This window comes from Microtus pennsylvanicus, chromosome 8 (assembly GCF_037038515.1).
Source record: "Microtus pennsylvanicus isolate mMicPen1 chromosome 8, mMicPen1.hap1, whole genome shotgun sequence".
NCBI lineage: Eukaryota > Metazoa > Chordata > Mammalia > Rodentia > Cricetidae > Microtus > Microtus pennsylvanicus.
Window position 1 is genome coordinate 45,768,022 of NC_134586.1, and position 17,400 is coordinate 45,785,421.

The 17,400-nt window shown below is 46.5% G+C and overlaps 1 protein-coding gene across 1 annotated transcript in view; it reads right to left on the reverse strand.

Annotated features, from left to right (window-relative positions):
• The window catches only part of Gxylt2 (glucoside xylosyltransferase 2), a 107,193-nt gene extending 91,646 nt beyond the window's left edge, over positions 1-15,547 (reverse strand). The window contains exon 1 of the mRNA XM_075983337.1: positions 15,140-15,547. Within this exon, the coding sequence (XP_075839452.1) occupies positions 15,140-15,420 (281 nt within the window). The 5' untranslated portion in view covers positions 15,421-15,547. The remainder of the gene's footprint in view (positions 1-15,139) is intronic.
• Between the last annotated feature and the right edge of the window lie 1,853 nt (positions 15,548-17,400).

The window sequence follows — 17,400 nt, forward strand, 5'->3', positions numbered from 1 at the left end:
TTGGAATTGTTCCTGACACAGGAGATTTGATTTCTCAACCCTCCCTTCTGTTCAAATTAGGATGTTGTTTGGATTCTTGAAATATGAACCAGCAGAGTGAGTTGGAAATAAATGGCACTTGACATGGGAGAGAGGAGCATCAGAGGTTATATAGAACCAGAAAATGTTTATCTCAGCCCCTGAAAAAGAATAAGAGTCACTGCCTTCAGTGGGAAGTGGAGGATAAATTGCCTCTCCAGGAATTTCCCATCCTCCTATGCCTCAGGTCAATAACCAGATTTTCATATTTACGGTCATTTATAAACTTCTAGTTTAGGGGGGTTGTTCTTGCTCTAAGCTGAAACACTCTGTCCTGGAGGGAGTGTATGAAGACCCAAAATGTAGGGGCTGGAGAGACGGCTCAGTGGTTCAGACACTAGCTGCTCTTCCAGAGAACTAGGGTTCAGTTCCTAGCTCTCACATGGCAGTAACTCCAGTTCCACAAGATCTGATGCCCTTTTCTGGCCTGTGTAGGCATAAATACCCATACATGCAGACAAAACACCCATACACATTAAAGATTAAATTTAAAAAACCCCACTAAGTATGTGAACAATTAGTTCACACTCAGGAAGTCCCTGAAACTTAGCAGATTCACAACGTGCCTCCTCCCTCAAGGTTACCCAAGCAGTCGGGACTTCTGAGAAGCAGGGACTCTCCTTCCAGTCAAGCTGCCAGCAAGCTGCCCAACGAATCCCAGGGTTCTAGCTTTTGAGGGTTGTCACAATGCTGACGTGGGCTTTTGGTAACACAGCTGCCTTTGAGTCCCCCATGTCCCCAGGTGGACTTCAGTGGTAACCTTACTTTGTTCTGTCATAGTTTTCTATCTGGGCTCAGTAGACATTTGTTCTTCTCCCCAAAGGGTATCACATAACAATAACACACATATCCATTACAGAAAGCTTCAGAAACCCAGACAAGCACAAGGGGAACGGTCACAATCGGTTTCATAATCACTGTTACATTTTTTTCATATTATTTTTTAAGATTTATGTATTTATTATGTATACAATTGTGCCTACAGGTCAGAAGAGGGCACCAGATCTCATTACAGATGGCTATGAGCTACCATGTGGTTGCTGGGAATTGAACTCAGGACCTCTGGAAGAGCAGCCAGTGCTCTTAACCGCTGAGCCATCTCTCCAGCCCCTCACTGTTACGTTTTGGTTTTTAAGAATGATATACAATATATGTAAGGGTATGAATACATACATGTACATTTTATTTTTTATAACAAGATTTTAATCATTTATGTTGCATGTGTGCACGCACATGTGCAGATGCAGGTACGTGTATGTCACAGCCCACATGTGGAGCTCAGAGGAAAAAGCACCTTTATCCACTCATCTGTCTCACTGATCCTACAATTTTTTTTAAACTGAAAAGGGACGGCTTTTTTTTTAACTGACTTTATATAAGTATACATTTCAATTAAAAGAAAAGGAAGAGACTGTATCAAAGAGATCTTTTCCAAAGGTATTCTCAGTAGTGATAAAGGGTTCAGAATATGGGATTTGTCCCCAAGCACAGCATGTGTTTAGCAGTTTTGATCTTGGAGGCCCATAGACATGGTACAATTTCTACCTTTTGGCTGTACTATCTAGGGCAAAAGCTTTCACCACCTCTACCCTGGGGCTTTCTATCTGTAAAACAGATACTTGGGTGACACTGGATGTCTGCTGGCCTTTGTCATCCTTAGGAGTTTCAAATAATAGAACCTCATTTATACTTTAGGGGAACTGCTCTTCAGTTTTCAGTCCCTGAGGTTTGGATCGAAGCCTCTTAAGTTGCAGGCACAGGTCCCAGGTGTGGCCGTCAGGGAGTGCAGAGATGCCTGGGACCCAAGGGCACATGCCTGGATCGAAGGCAATTGTTCCACTGGGGGAAAGCACCTGAGAATGTCACTCACACAAAGCTGAAGCGCAGGGGAAGGATGGTCCTGGTCACACCTGTAACTGGGCCTTTGTCTCCTTTGCAGTGGCAGAGTTTGTGTTCATGATGAAGTGATACTGGGGATGGGGACGGGTCTGGGAACCTACTGCTTGCTAGGGAAGCTGTTCTGGGTCAGCCAGAGACAGGAGTGACCTGTCAGGTGATGGTGGAGATTAAATGAAGTGACCCTTCAACAAATTTCGTACCTGTCATAGTTTGCTTCAGATGTCAACTCTGGGAGGAGGGAATCTGAACTAAAGAATCAGCTCCTTTGGACTGACCCATAGGCATGACTGTGGGAGCACTTTCTTGATTAATAATTGATATGGTGGGCCCACTCCCTGCCCACTGTGATGGGGTCACTCCTGGGCCTGTGGCCTTGGGGTTGTATAAGAAAGCTGGCCAAGCAAACTACAAAGCACAAACCAGTATTTCTTTTTGGCCTCTGTATCAGTTCCTCCCTCCAGGACCTGCCTTGGCTTCCCTTGATGGTGGATGTGACCTATAAACTAAATAAACTCTTTTCTCCCTTGGTTTGGTCAGTGTTTTATCATGCAGAAGAAAGCTAACTAGAATAGTACCATACATGACTGGTGTTCTCTCTCCATTTGTCTCTCTCTGTCTCTCCCATTCACTCTAGTGCTGAGATTACAGGCATGTGCCGCATGCCTGGCTCAGTTCTGTGCATAGAGTAAGGATGAAGTAGTCATTATCATCATTGTGGAGACCCAAAAATGTGAGCCTATTTCCACATTGACCAAAGGTCAGAGAGTTGGACCTTACCTCTATCCCTTCAAGGTTATTGTCTGTTTCTACCTCAAACAAAGGTCCAACCCAGACTTAGAGCAGAGACTTCTGCTCTCTCCAGGTTATTGTCAACAGAAGTGGCTATTATCCAGACCCTGCATTTCAGGAAGAGAGAAGTAGATATGTTTCTACCTCAAACAAAAGTCTAAGGATCCAACTAAGGTTCCAATTCCCCTAAGGAGATAACATTGGATTCCACCAACAGAATGGTTTGCCCACAGAATGTTTTGGTCTAGGGTGTGAATATGACTTGTTTTGTCCTAGCAACAGAATGTTTAATTATGCATGTAGGACCCGACATTCAGTTGGTGTGTTCATCTCCTTGTATCATGTTAATGCAGTTTTTTTAAATCTTACTTCTACCTTTTGGGGTCAGGGCATTTTAAGCAATAAGAAATTAAATGTGGGCAACTTCAGTATTCACTGGAACTCCCTCCTGATACTATTCTATGTTTCTCTTTTATTATTTTTGCATCTTCATACTCTTTTCTTATGTTTCTGATCCCCATGTCCCTACCATGGCAAGTGGTATTTTTGTCAAGGATGGTCCCCGACACATCATGATTATAATTAAATATTATCTTTATCAGACATTCTCGTGTTTCTCTAAATATGTTGTATTCGTGTCCAAATCAGGCTGGGAGACAGTTCAGCATACAAGCTCTAATTTGTTGTAAAGCAAATTAAAGGGCGGGCATGCTTCATAAAATTCTCAGAAAATGACCCGGGTTTCCATTAACCCCTTCTCTCTGTCGATAAAAAATTGATTACTTGAATGTGTATAACTTTAGGGTCACTAGTCTGACAACGTTAAGAACTTGAAGTTCTCAGAAAAATGAGAGGAAAGAAATAGAGCACAAAGGCCTGTGTCACATCACAGCCACGGACCCTGAGGAGATGTATCAGGGACAAAATCCTGCACGGAGGCTCCCAAGGACACTGCTTAATTCTCAGGAAAATAGCCCACACCCTACTTTCTTAAGATTAAACCAACTGATTCTGTGTCCTTGAAGAGACATCAAAGTTCTAGTTGGCCAGGATACCAGATCTGAAACTCTCTAGGAGTCAGTATGAAGGGTTCTGTCTCCTCCACTCTATCAGACATCAGTCAAGAGACAGGGCCTTGTGACCATTCATACACATGGAAGGCAAGTCTCAGTGTCCTCAAGTCTGAACTCTTCCCCCTTCAAGAGTCTGCTCGAATGTGCCTCTGAGCCTCACTAGCGCTCTCAGTTCCTTGTGCCACACGACCCATGCTGGTACTTCATGCTCTACGCTGTCGCTTGGTGCCCTATGCTGGTACTTCATGCTCTACGCTGTCGCTTGGTGCCCTATGCTGGTACTTCATGCTCTATGCTGTCGCTTGGTGCCCTATGCTGGTACTTCATGCTCTATGCTGGTACTTCATGTCCTATGCTGGTACTTCGTGTCCTAGGCTGGTACTTCATGTTCTATGCTGTCGCTTGGTGCCCTATGCTGTCGCTTGATGCCCTATGCTGGTACTTCATGCTCTATACTGTCACTTGGTGCCCTATGTTTTCACTTGATGCCCTATGCTGGTACTTTGTGCCCTATGTTGGCACTTCGTGTCCTAGGCTGGTACTTCATGTTCTATGCTGATACTTCGCGCCTTATTCTGGCACTTCACTTGCATAATCTCATTTTACCAGTGAGCCTGTGAGAAAGCCAAGGTTTCCTTAAGATTGATGTATTTAAAATCACACAGGAGGCATCTGGGTTCAGTTATGGCTTGACTCCCTACAAGTGGTGGGCAGGGATAGTGCCCTAGGACAACAAAATACTCTGAAGGGGGCTGTGAGTGAGCCCTGTACCAGATGCTCTACGTCAATCCTTATCTGACTTCTCCAGACTTCAGTTCCTGAATCCACAGATTCAGAAGTCATAATTTTGATAATGTATTCTTTATGTCTTATGGAAGATGTGGGTCTCATATTGTACAATATGCATTTCTGCTAGAAGATTACAATATTTCGTGTATTAACAGTCATGGTATCAAATAAGAGTCACATTTAAAACACACTGAAGCTACTCTGCTGTGACAAAATCAGGAGATTTCAATAAGGATGCTCTTTACTGCCAGCTTGACTGGAAACATACATGTGGATGCATCTATGCAGGTATTACCAGAAAGGCTTAAATGAAGTGGAAAGACCTATCTACCTATGATGTAGGGGACATTATCCCTTGGGTTGATGTGCTGGACTGAATAAAATGAGCTGAGCACCAGCATCTGTCTCTGCTTCCTGACTGCGGATGGAGTGTGATCAGCTGTCTCAGGAGGATGGACTGGTACCCTCCAACTGTGAGCCACAGAGAACCCTTCCTTAGGTAGGGCTTCTTTGTAACTATTTTTTTACTGCAACAAGGAAAGCAACCAATAAGGAACCAAGTAAAGAAAACAACTATTTCTCAGGCCATAGTTTTCAGAACTTCATAATCTGAAATTAGCTAAACGCTGGGAAGTATTCTAGAAAAATAGAAAATGAACTTTATCATCAATAAAATTTTCATCTTTTGTTTAATTTTTACACTTTATCATCAATAAAATTTTCATCTTTTGTTTAATTTTTACATTGGGATGAAATACAGGTACAGGCACTATAAAATTTTGTCTATTTATTTCATTATAGATGAAAACATAAAGGTTCTTTAGAAAAATAAAACAGTGGTCAAGTTTTCTCCCAGACAAGTTTGCCTGTGTATGTGTGGAGGAGTGAATTTGCCCAGTGTTGACTGCACTTAGTAAAGGTGGTAAGAACAGGTGCTGTGAGTCCGAGTTAGCTGTGTTTATTTTGGGGTAAGTGATAGACACACAACCCAAACCAGATCCAGAGAACAGGGGTGTTTACTAGGTTCTGGAAACTAGAAAGTTTGGGACAGAGCTGTGGGTGGAAGATAGAGATGACCTTGGAACCACAGTTGCTCCCTCCTCATCCCAGTCCAGTGCCTCTGGCCGCTGTGTTGCCTCTCATCTCCACCCCATGTGGGTTCCTATACCCTCTCAATGCAGCCCAGATTTCTCAGTGGGTCAGAGGTTACCTACCTATAAATCGCCTACAGCTTAGTATGCAAGCAAGCATACAAAGTGGCTGCCGTGGCATAGCAGATTCTTACTTCCTTTGTGTACCCTGAAACCATTCCCTTTTGTCCTGAAACCACTCCTCTTTGCTCCATCAATGACTCCAAGATTTTGATTAGGAAAACCTAGTTCAGATAAGATGACTCCAGATGTAAATAGGAGAGACTGCAGCTCTAGCAGGTGTCACAGGAGGAGCCGAGGCTGGATGAATCTCTCTGTTGATTCTGAGACTTGCCAGTGTTCTCCAAGTACTCAATACTAATCTATGATGGTTAATACTGACTGTAAACATGACAGGAGCTAGGGTCATCATGGAACAAACATCTGTGTATATCTGTAATGGAGTTTCTAGCCTAACTGAAGGGCAAAGAGCCACCCTAAGTGTGGGCGGCACCATTCCACTGTCTGCAGTCCTGGACTGCATCAAGAGGAGAAAGTGAGCTGAGCATCAGCATTCAGCTCTCTGCTTCCTGACTGGAGCTGCTATGCGATCATCTGTCTCCGTCTCCTGCTACAGTGACTTCACCACCATGATGGACTGTACCCTCAAACTGTGAGCCAAATGAAACACTCACTCTAGTTGCTTGTCACAACAATGAAAAAGCTAACCAATATAGCCCCTTCTTCTTTTCCTTTCTCTACTGCCCCTCATGAAGCTTTCGTCCTACAGCTGATTTCCTCAGGAGCACCCGGGGCTGTTCCTCTAGTTAGATCTAGAAGATGGAGTTCTGTCCAATGTTGTAAGTTGATCCTTTTGGGCAAAGTAGCTGTAGCAAGAGAAACGAAGGGATTGGTGTGCTTGGTCCTGGATACACAAAGCTTACAATTCAGAAAGAATGGGCTGCCATCTGGGCTTACCTCATCTGTGGAGTGTGGCTCACACAATAATTGCGGAGGTACTGAGGAAATGGAAATCAAATGCTATGATAGTTTGGATGAAAACCGTCACTATCTCATAGGAATGGGCACTATTGGGACATGTGGCCTTGATGAAGTAGCTGTGGCATTGTTGGAGGAAATGTGTCACAGGGTGGGGGATGGAGCTTTGAGGTTTCAGAAACTCAAGCCAGGCCTAGTGTGACTCATTCTCTTTCTGCTGCCTGCAGATCCAGATGTTGAACTCGCAGCTGCTTCTCCAGGACCATGTCTGCCTACATGCCACCATGCTTCTCGCCATGATGATAATGGACTAAATCTCTGAACTGTAAGTCAAGCCCAATTAAATGCTTTCCTTTATAAGAGTTGCCATGGTCAGAGTGCCTCTTCACAGCAATAGAAACCCTAACTAAGACAGACGCCAAGAACAACATCTACCATACACGCTCCCCCAGGGGGCACAAGTAGTCTCAATGGATGAGACTTGCTTAGCTTACATCAACTAGCTGATCTGACCTGAATCTGATCCTCCATTCTTTCCTACTCCCTTCCTCCAAATTACAGGCAATCAAGCAAAGACAATGGGATGAGAGAGAAACTCCATCCACTGGAGCTCCTGGGAAATCAAAGCACCCCTCTCCTTTATATGGGAGTGAAGGAGGCAAGGACGATTCACACAGTTAGAGCTGGAGACATCCGCAGGAACCCATGTTTAGCTAAACGTAAACATTGATGATCATATATGAAAAGACTTAAGAAGCATGCAAATCTTCAGGTAAGTATAGACACATAATATATATTTTGCTCTTTCAGCTTGAAGGCATCTAAGAAATAGCATCCCAAGATTAGCGAGCACGCCTAGTGTCCAGCTCTTAGTTACAAGTACTATTCCTGCCCCCTCCCCCAACACACATAAGTTACCATAGTGCCAGAGAGTAAAGTACCCAATTCCCAACTACAGATAAAACCAGGCTTGTCTGTGGCTCAGTGGGAGAGCGCTTGTGCATTATATGTGAGATCCCAGGCTTGAGTGACCACCTGACACAAAGCCAAACCAAAAATTCATGCAGGGGACATGCAGTCAAGGACAGGATGAGCTCCTAGTGGACAAAATGGGAACAGTTTTAGCAACAGAACAGCCATATGAAGGCCCAACCCAAAGAAAGCATGGAGAGTCTTGTGTCCAGACTGAGAGGAACAGGGGAGTAAGTGACCAATGGAAGAGACACCAATCTCCTGCAGGAGGACCCCAAGTAAGCCATGGCAACACTCGGCCTTCCAGGATCAGAGCAAACTCCACACACCTCACCTGTGGGTCATGTTTCCTTCCTGTATGCAGAACAGGAAGGGAGACAGGACAGGGTGACCACCCAGCAAGTGCCACCTCAGTCAGGTGACCAGGCCCAAGTTAGTAGGCTTTTGTTGTTGTTGCTGCCGTTTTTTGTCTTTGTAACCTTGGCTGGCCTAGAGCTGTCTATATAGAAAAGGCTGCCCTTAAACACATAGAGATCTGCCTGCCTTTGCCTTGTCAATGCTGGGAATAAAGGTGTGCACCGCCTCATCCAGCCTGTTGTGAATCTTGCAGACAGAGCACACATGAGAAACGCTATAGTGCAGATGGTTTTTCTTCTAGAGCCCCATAATCTGGGACTATAATATTTTACGTGAGTAAAATTTTTCAAGTATTCTGATAAGGAGAGCTTCCCAAATAACCAACCAGTGTTCTTCCCAGGTGGCAAATGCCTTAAATGCCTATGGCAAAACCTAAAAGCAAGCCCCACCCAAACCTGTCAGAAATAGGCAGTCTAAGAAACGACTGCAGTGTCCAGCTTTAAAAGATGACAACATACAACAAAGTCTGCTGAATGGGACCCTGGAACAGGGACTCTAAATGGACATTAATAAGAATGTCTCAATATGACTTCATCAACACAGTTGAACCCCAGCAGTGGAAGATCTTATAAGTCGCAGAAGCTGGGTACTGGCTGGGACAAGGTGGACCCTGCCTCTGTTCTCTAGTTCGGTCCATAAATACTCACGGAGTAGCCACCATGAGGTCATCTCTGCCTTAGCGCTCAGGCTAAGTGATTAATGATGCAGGCAGTGCACCTGGGATGGGAGGAGTAAATCAAACCCAGTGCTCGCACAGCTTTGGATGCAACGAAAACAGACTATGGACCAGGATGAGCTAGGAGATCTAGAGGGATGGGAAGTGTCCATGCACATCTTGGAAGGCGTCTTTGTTAATAGGACATTGGAACATAGACCCGAAAGTGAGGCCCCTTGCTAGATGAGGATGTGGAGAGGAACACAGTTGATGGAGGAGGGTCTATGTGTTACTTTCATTGGTTAATAAAGAAATTGCCTTGGCCCTTTGTTAGGACAGAAAAAATTAGGTAGGCAGAGAAAACAGAACAGGATGCTGGGTAGAAGGTAGTGAGAGAGACACCATGGAGCCAGCCGCCAGGTCAGATATGCTGAATCTTCCCTGGTAAGCCACCTCGTGGTGCTACACAGATTATTAGAAACAGGTTAATCAAGATGTGAGAATTAGCCAATAAGAAGCTGAAACTAATGGGCCAGGCGGTGTTTAAATGAATACAATTTGTGTGTTGTTATTTCGGGACGAAAAGCAGGCCTGCCTGCAGCTCATCACTACAAATGGCGCCGACAGCTCCTTCTACATGCAGTCCAGTGACTGAGGGAGAATAGAAAGAGATGAGGGCAGGGCTTAGAGAAACTGAGACGGGCAAGGGCTCATAGTTGATTTATTTATATGGGGACATGCACATGTGTGGAGGTGAGAGGACAACTTTGGGGGTTCCCATCTTGCCAAGGCAGGCTCTCACTTGTTTCTGATGGTTTGCTGCATAAAGCAGGTTAGCTAGTCCTCAACTTTCTGGGCAATTCTGTCTCCACCTCTCATCTCACCCCAGGATAGCTAGAAATGCATTTTATGTGAATCATGAAGATCTAATTTAGGTCATGAGCCTTACAAGGAACATGCTTTTACAGGTTGATGAATTTCTCCCACCCAAGAATTTTATTCTTAGTGTGATGGGAACACACACACACACACACACACACACACACACACACACACACACACACACTGGACAGCTCTAAACTGGCACAGTGACCTGCTTTGGTCTAACTTGTTCAAGATTATTTCAACAGCTATATGGAAAATGAACTATAGAGGGCGCTAGAGTAGACCCACTCAAACCAGAGTAGGCTTCTGCAGTGGTCCAAAGGATGGTAGAGATGGTGGGAAGCATGTTTTGTGGCCGAACTAATAGGACTAACTTGAGTGGGAGTGGGTATGTGTCAGACAACAAAGCTGAGTTCTAGGGTCCACAAGATGTCACATTCGGCAAAGGCACTTGCAACCAAGCTGGACAAATGGACCCACATGGTAGGAGGAAATACCAGTCTGGAAAGTTGCCCTTGAGCTATCTAACACGTGTGCTCTAGACCACATGCACACAAAAACACATACACACACACACACACACACACACACACACTCGCATGTGCTTACACATGATTAGAAAATGATCTGGGAAGAGAATCAAGACGCAAGCTACATAACATCATACAGGTCGCTCAAGTCCTTGAGGTCATGACTGTCCTCTAAGGCCAGCATCTAATTCTGAGAGGGCGACAGATAGATTCTGCTACATGACATCATCCCTGTTTATTGAGACCTTTGTTCAGGCACGAACCCTCTAATGAGACTCATCTCAAAGATCAAAGGGAACCGCAGGAAACTGGTGAGGAGCAAGGATGTGTTTCCTCTCACTGGGGTGGCTGGGGAGGCGGCCAAGTGCAACCAGCAGCTTCTCCATTGTCTCCTCTCCATTCAAATCCCAGGAGGGCGGAGACTCCATTCTCCCCTGCACAGCAAGTGCCTAGCGGTCTGTGTGCCAGAAACATTTGCCCAACAACTGTGGAGTATATTGACAGAGGCATATCACGGGACCAGGAGGGAGCCCAAGTCCTTTTCAGAAACCACATTTTAGGAGCTGGCAAGAGAGTCAGCGGGCAAGGAGCTTGCCGCTGAACCTGACAGCTTGAGTTCATGGTGGAAGGAGAGAACCAGCTACTACAAGCTGTCCTCTGACCTCTGACCTCTGACCCCTGCACGTGCACAATGTGGCAAGCTCATGCACATACACACACAAAATAAATACCTGCAGCATTTTTTTTTCTGAAAAAAGGCCCTATTTTAAGAGAAAACAGGCTACCCCCAGAAGACAAAGAATAGAGTTCAAGGACGGTTCTGAGTCTGAGCAATCAGTGAGACAGTGCAGGGAATGTGGAATTGATCTCGCAAGTGACAGCATGTGACAGTGACGGGTGCAATCTTGCTGATGAATGTATGTGCTCATCACAGGATCATCACGTCAGAGCTGGGAGAGATCTCAGGAAACTTTGGATCATCTGCTCATTTCTTTATAGATGAAGAAAAGACGAAGGATAACCTTGGGAGTGTCCTCGCTTTCCACCAGGTGTATAAGCCAGTCTAGCTAGCCCTTAAGTTTCTGGGGGATTCTCCTTTCTTGGCCTCCCATCTCAATATATAAAAGCTGGGATTGTAGAAGTTACCGTGTGCAGCTGGACCTGAGCTCTGCAGATCCAAAATCGGGTGCTCACACCGGCACGCCAAGCGCTCGGCTCGGCGACCCAACACTCAGCCCTATTTCTTTTTTATATTGCTGATCCCTAACTGCTTTAAGCTTCCTTTTCCACGTGAAGGCTCAAAGAGTTTTCTGAAGCAAAATGGAAATATAGTCTTCAAAAGTCTGAAATCTATTCACAAGGAAAACACTTATTTTAGAATTTAGCTTCATTTTTTAAAAAAAATCTCTTAGCAAAGTTCTTATCATTCACTGAAGATTGGGTAGCTCATCATGTTCCCTTTTTCATTTGGCTGCCTGGAAGCTTATAACTAAATTTAGCACTTACTCCTTCAGTAATAGTGGTCTCGATTTTTAGCAAACAGTACTTATTACTCCCCTCCATGACCCTCTTATACAGCTATTTTAATGACTTTATTGCATATGTATCTTTTTAAAATATTTATTTATTATGTATACAATGTTCTGTCTGTGTGTATGCCTGCAGGCCAGAAGAGGGCACCAGACCCCATTACAGATGGTTGTGAGCCACCATGTGGTTGCTGGGAATTGAACTCAAGACCTTTGGAGGAGCAGGCAATGCTCTTAACCTCTGAGCCATCTCCCCAGCCCCGCATATGTATTTTTTACTGTAGTCACCTCAAATTCTTTTTGGAAGCCAGCCAGGTACAAACCACCAATAAACCAAAACAGAAGGCGAATTTCATCTTGTTGGGCTCTACAGTGATGGTCACTTCCAGGATGATGTCCACTTTGAGATCGCATCCGTGACTTGAAAGCCCAGACTGTCCCTCATGGCCTCATGTTTAGAGAGAAGGAAGTCACCACAGGACAGATTGCATACAAATGGCTAGTTCTAAAATTGTAGGGTCTGCCTGCTAACCAGGCAAGCCCATGGAAAATGTGCTGAAAATGAAAACAAGATGTGAAAGGCGAAAGCCTCCTTCCCCACACTGACATGGCAGAACTGCACTTACAGCAGGGCCCTCAGGGGGCCAGCCTGGGCACTGAGTGGTCAGCAGGTGGCCGGCTGGGTCCCATCCACCCTCAAGTTTTCTGCTCACTACAACCACAAACCTGACCCTCACCACGAAGGAGACATGAGATCACGCAGCCTCTATCTCCTCTGGATTCTGGCCACGTAAAAAGATTAAGCCACAAGGTTTTCTCTTCCCTCCCTAGATGAAATTCTTTCTTAACCACAAAAATTTCACCCAGGCAGAGTTTGAAAAGCAATAAAGGAGTCGGTGGGGATCTTGCCCGCCGGCTCTCTTTTCTCTTTGAACCTTGAGTTACCCTTGGTGTGGAGGCAACAAAAGAAAGAAAGCAGCCCCCGGAAAATGTCCGACTGTTTATGCATTTGAATCCGAGATGCCTGGTGGCAGTTTCTTCGCACTTTTCAGAGTTTGTGAATTAGCTCTTTATTCCTCTGGCATTGGACATCATTTCTGTGATCATCGAGGAGATATGTTCAAAAGAAAAATGGTTTCCAGGATCCTGTTGCCTGAGGCAATATACCTTCTCTCTAGGGCCCATTGGGATTCTATTCATGATCTCCTGCGAGTCAGAGCCAATTTGTTCAGATGGTGACAAGAGGATGCTGCCCCAGTGTTCCTAACACCTTGAAGGATGAGACACATCCAAGAATCCATGATGGTTCTTTAGAAAGGCTTCGGTGCAGTGATAACTGCAGGCAGGACAGTGGCCTGGCAGCGACGGCTCAGCGGGTTCTCACCAGCCCCAGGCTGCCTTGTTCTTCAGCCTCGTCTAACTCTTACCTGCAAGTCCTGCACAAACAACCCTTCTGATTCAGAGTCCCTAAAACTCAGAGAACACTCATGGGTGCGTCATGGAGCGGCTCTGCCACTCTGACGGGTCCTCAAAGCAAAGCTGAGGGCTGAGGAGATGGCTCCATTGATGACGTGCGGGCAGGCCCAAGCATGAAGACCTGGGCTCAGATCCCCAGCTTCTGTAATAGCAGCTCTGGGGAGGTGGAGACAGGAGGCTCCCTAGAGTTGGCCAGCAGCCAAATCTTCAAGCTCCTGGTTCCGTGAGAGACCATGTCTCAAAATAAGATAAAATAATAAAAAAGATGGGGAGAATTGAGAGAGATACTGGATGTCTACTCTGGTCTTCATATGCACAAACATGTATGTACACACAGCGTGCAAAGGAGGGAGGAGAAAACACACATTACTGGCTCTGCTCCCAGGTTTTACGATTCTGGAGGGCTAGCTGGGGTCTGAGAACTTACATTTGAAACAAGTTTTCATGATGCTGTAAAGGGACCACTGTATGTATTGCAGTGTGCGTATAATTATTAATAGCTATCTTTACACGGTGCAGTTGACACTGTTTATGTTAAGTGATGCCAGCTTTTATCATAATGAACTTGTAGCTTAACTCTGAAACAACCTAGTGTAAATAAGAAACCCCAGCAAACTGGAGGGGAAAAAAATCCTACTAACTATGCAATAAAAATAGCCTGATTTTTTAAAAGTGGATTGTCAGCACTCAAGAAGGGTTCTAAGAACTTTAAGGGCTTCCACGGGAAGTGGCAAGATGCCTCCGAGGGTAAAGGTGCCTACTGCCAAGCCTGAGGACCTGAATTCCTTTTCGAGCACATACCAAGTGGAAAGATAAAACCACTTCTGAACAAGGACTTCTGACCTCCACACATGCCTCCCTCAACATGCACACACAAAATAAACAATCAAAGTAATAAAAAAGTAATAAAAATTAAGAGATTGCTAGGGTTCTATCTCCCCTGTCATATCCATGTGCATTTATTGCAAGTAGAGAGAGAAAAGCTGACCCAGCTCCTTCTTAAGGTTTCATGTTTCTCTTAACTACAGTTAAAAGGAAAAAAAAGCGCCCAGACTTCGTCATTATGGTAAAAAAAGAATTCTTCAACTTGTTTCAAGCAATTAAGGAGCCAGCGAATGCGGTCGTTGCAAGGCAGTTAGAAACAGCAGCTCAGAAAGAGCAGAAGAAACAGACCAACTACAAGACTCAGGGACTGTTCAAAACCGTCCCCACAACAAAGGAGAAGAACGCGAATCCCTAACCTGAGGGCATCCGGTAACACCAAGACCAAAGATAAAAAAGCTGCGATGAAAGGCAGCCGCGTGGACGGCCTCGTGTGGGGAGAGGGCAGGGTCGAAGGTTAAGATGGTTTCCCAGCGGGAGCCTTTGGCGGTCCTGCAGCTCCAACAGAGATCAGAAAACCCCCTGTCTGCCTCTTCCCCGTGCCACGCACCACTCTGTCCAAGAACAAAACTTCTTTCTAATCAATTTGAGCCAGACGCCCGCTCCACGGGCAGCACGCGGGTACCAGAGCTTGCACAGAACGCAAGCCAGTCCTGGCTCAACATCCAACTTTTCCAACTCCATCAAGATCTGAATTCTCCCGTGAAACAAGAGAATGAGCTCCAGTTGCCTGGCGATGGCTTTTGAAAAATTAAACAAAGAGCACATGTTTGCAAGAATGCAACCAGACGCCTCGCCCTGACACTTGCGACCCGAAATCTACAAGCCGCTCTCCCTGACACTCCTTCATGGAGGGGTATGGGTGTCACCAGGGTGGTCTGCGTGTCTCACGGGGTGGAAAGAGGTTAAGAGTGGGTGAAACTTGGAATCCGCTTCTCCCATCCATCCAGCCCCAAGCCGCCCTTGAACTTGGCACCGGTGCGGTTAGCGAGACGCTCGTCCCCAGATGGGAGGGATCCAGGCTGCCACGACTCACCTCGCCAACTTCTCGCGGCTGGCGGCGCGCGGGCGGCCGGCTCGGGGGCGCGGACGCGGGGGCCGGCGCCTAGGGGAGCGTCGGCCGGCGACCCCGGGGAAGGCGTGCGGCTCCGGAGGGCGCGTGGGGACCGGCGCGTGGCGGCGCTGAGGGGCAGCCTCGGGAAGCGCGGGGAACCCAGGGGGCTCCGGGTCGCGGCGGGTGCGCAAGGACAGCAGCGCCAGCAGCAGCACGGCCAGCGCCAGGAGAAGCAGCGCTGCCGCCTTACTGCGGAGCTTCATGGTGCGGCGCGGCGGCCCCGGGGCGGCGGGGACCCTCTGCGCATCGCGGCCCCGTGACGGCGGCAGCGCGCAGCGTCCAGGCTGGCTCGCCCGGGACTGGGGTCTAGGCTGGCGGCTGCGGAGGAGGACTGGGAGGAGGTGGAGGGGGAGGAGATGAGAAGCAGGGGGAGGGCTGGGAGGAGGCCCGTGAGGACTCGGGTGGAGCAGCCCTCCCTACCGTAGTGTGTGGAGTAGCGGCTCTGCAGCCCACCACCGGCTGCCAGGAGCGTAGACCTCAGGTAGCGCAGGCTCGCCACACCTTCATTCATTCACTTCATTCATTCAGTGAGTACTCATACTCACCCACGCACTCAAATTCACTCTCCAGTTCACCCAGTCATCCTCAAACTGTCTCTTCCCCCATTCAAGCCTGTATCCACTCACTGAGGACTCCCTCTCCTATTCACTCACTCGTTGTCCCACCGGCTCCTTCACTGTGCACACTCACCCCTTCCACCCACAACTCCACCCAGTTCCCTCATGCGTTTGTTTATTCTGTACATGTTTCCGTCATTGCTTTCATCCATCTATCCTGCAGGCTTGGGCACCAACCCAGTCCCTCTTGACCCAGGGCAGAATTTTTGGCACTAATGAATAACTGCTGGATATAACCCCTCTGGATCCATGTACTCTACCGCAACTGTAGAATGGTTTGCAAGGTTTACATTTGAAACCTGACAGTCCCTGGTTTGGTGAACCTGAGATAAGCACCGAGCTTTCCCAAGCTTGCAAAATGAGAACGATAAGGGTGCTACACGAGGCCTCTCTGAGCATTAAGTTAAATAATCCTTTCAAACAGAGCTGCACAGTATGGGGCTCAAAATGGAATTTGTAGCAACGACTACAACAAAACAGTCTATCCTCCAGACACACGTGCACATTTTGTTTTCCTTCTGGCATAGAGTTAAGATAGAGTAATAACTTCACCATCAAATGTGAGAATGGGCTCTTCAGAGATCTCGTCATTGGCAATCAGCAGATCCAGGTCAGAACTACACAGCTGTCTTCCTAGGCATTCCAGTCAGGATCTGAAGCATCAGGAGATCCTTTTCCATTCTGCACGAACCGACAGGAGGCATTCTCTTAACTCCCTCTGTGACACATCTGTTGGACAAAAAACACTCGGGATCACATTGTCCCTGGGTGTCTAGAAGACTGTTGTCTTATAACTCATCTAAAATTTAATTACATTATAAATCATTACATTAGCATCTGATTGTAAGTCTTTGGGGACCCATTGTACTTAAAGTTCTAGCAGTAAGGCTGTCTAATAAATGGGAAGCTCTTACCAAGCAAGCATCTCAAATATAGCTGGGGTGCCGTTGGACATCTATATGGCAAACCTGGAAAGACAGGAAGACGTTCAAACAATGCACTGGTTCTCCCTGGCTTTGTGAGGAGCACAGGTGTCATAAATCCCACTGCGAAGTGTCTAGACTTGTGGGAAGGGTGCTTTGGGTGGTCACAGTAATTAGCAGGTTCTCTTGGCATGTTGCTGACACTGCAGCGGGGATCAGGACACTTGGCAGAGTAAAATATTGACCTGGGCCAAGGGCCAACATAGATACTCCAGACCTGACATTTGACTTTTAGATTCAGAAATGCCGTTAGTTTGGAGTATGGCCCCATAGTGAAGAAAGCTCCCCTGAATCTGCCTAGGTGTTTTCCCACTTCCTTAAGAATGTTGCAGACAGCAAAGACCCAGGAAGGCAAAGTAGGTCAAAGTAATACATCACAGTGTGGCCAGGGTTTGGGCAGTGAACACAAAGAAAGAACTTGGAACCGATAGACTGAATCAGAGGGCTGGTTTTGGGGAATCCTCTGATGGATATGTGTGCGTGATTGTTTATGTGGGGGTGCACATGTGTATGCAGTTGCAGATGTGTGTACAGGTACATGTGTGTGTATGTCTGTGGACAGCAGAAAACACTTGGGATGTGG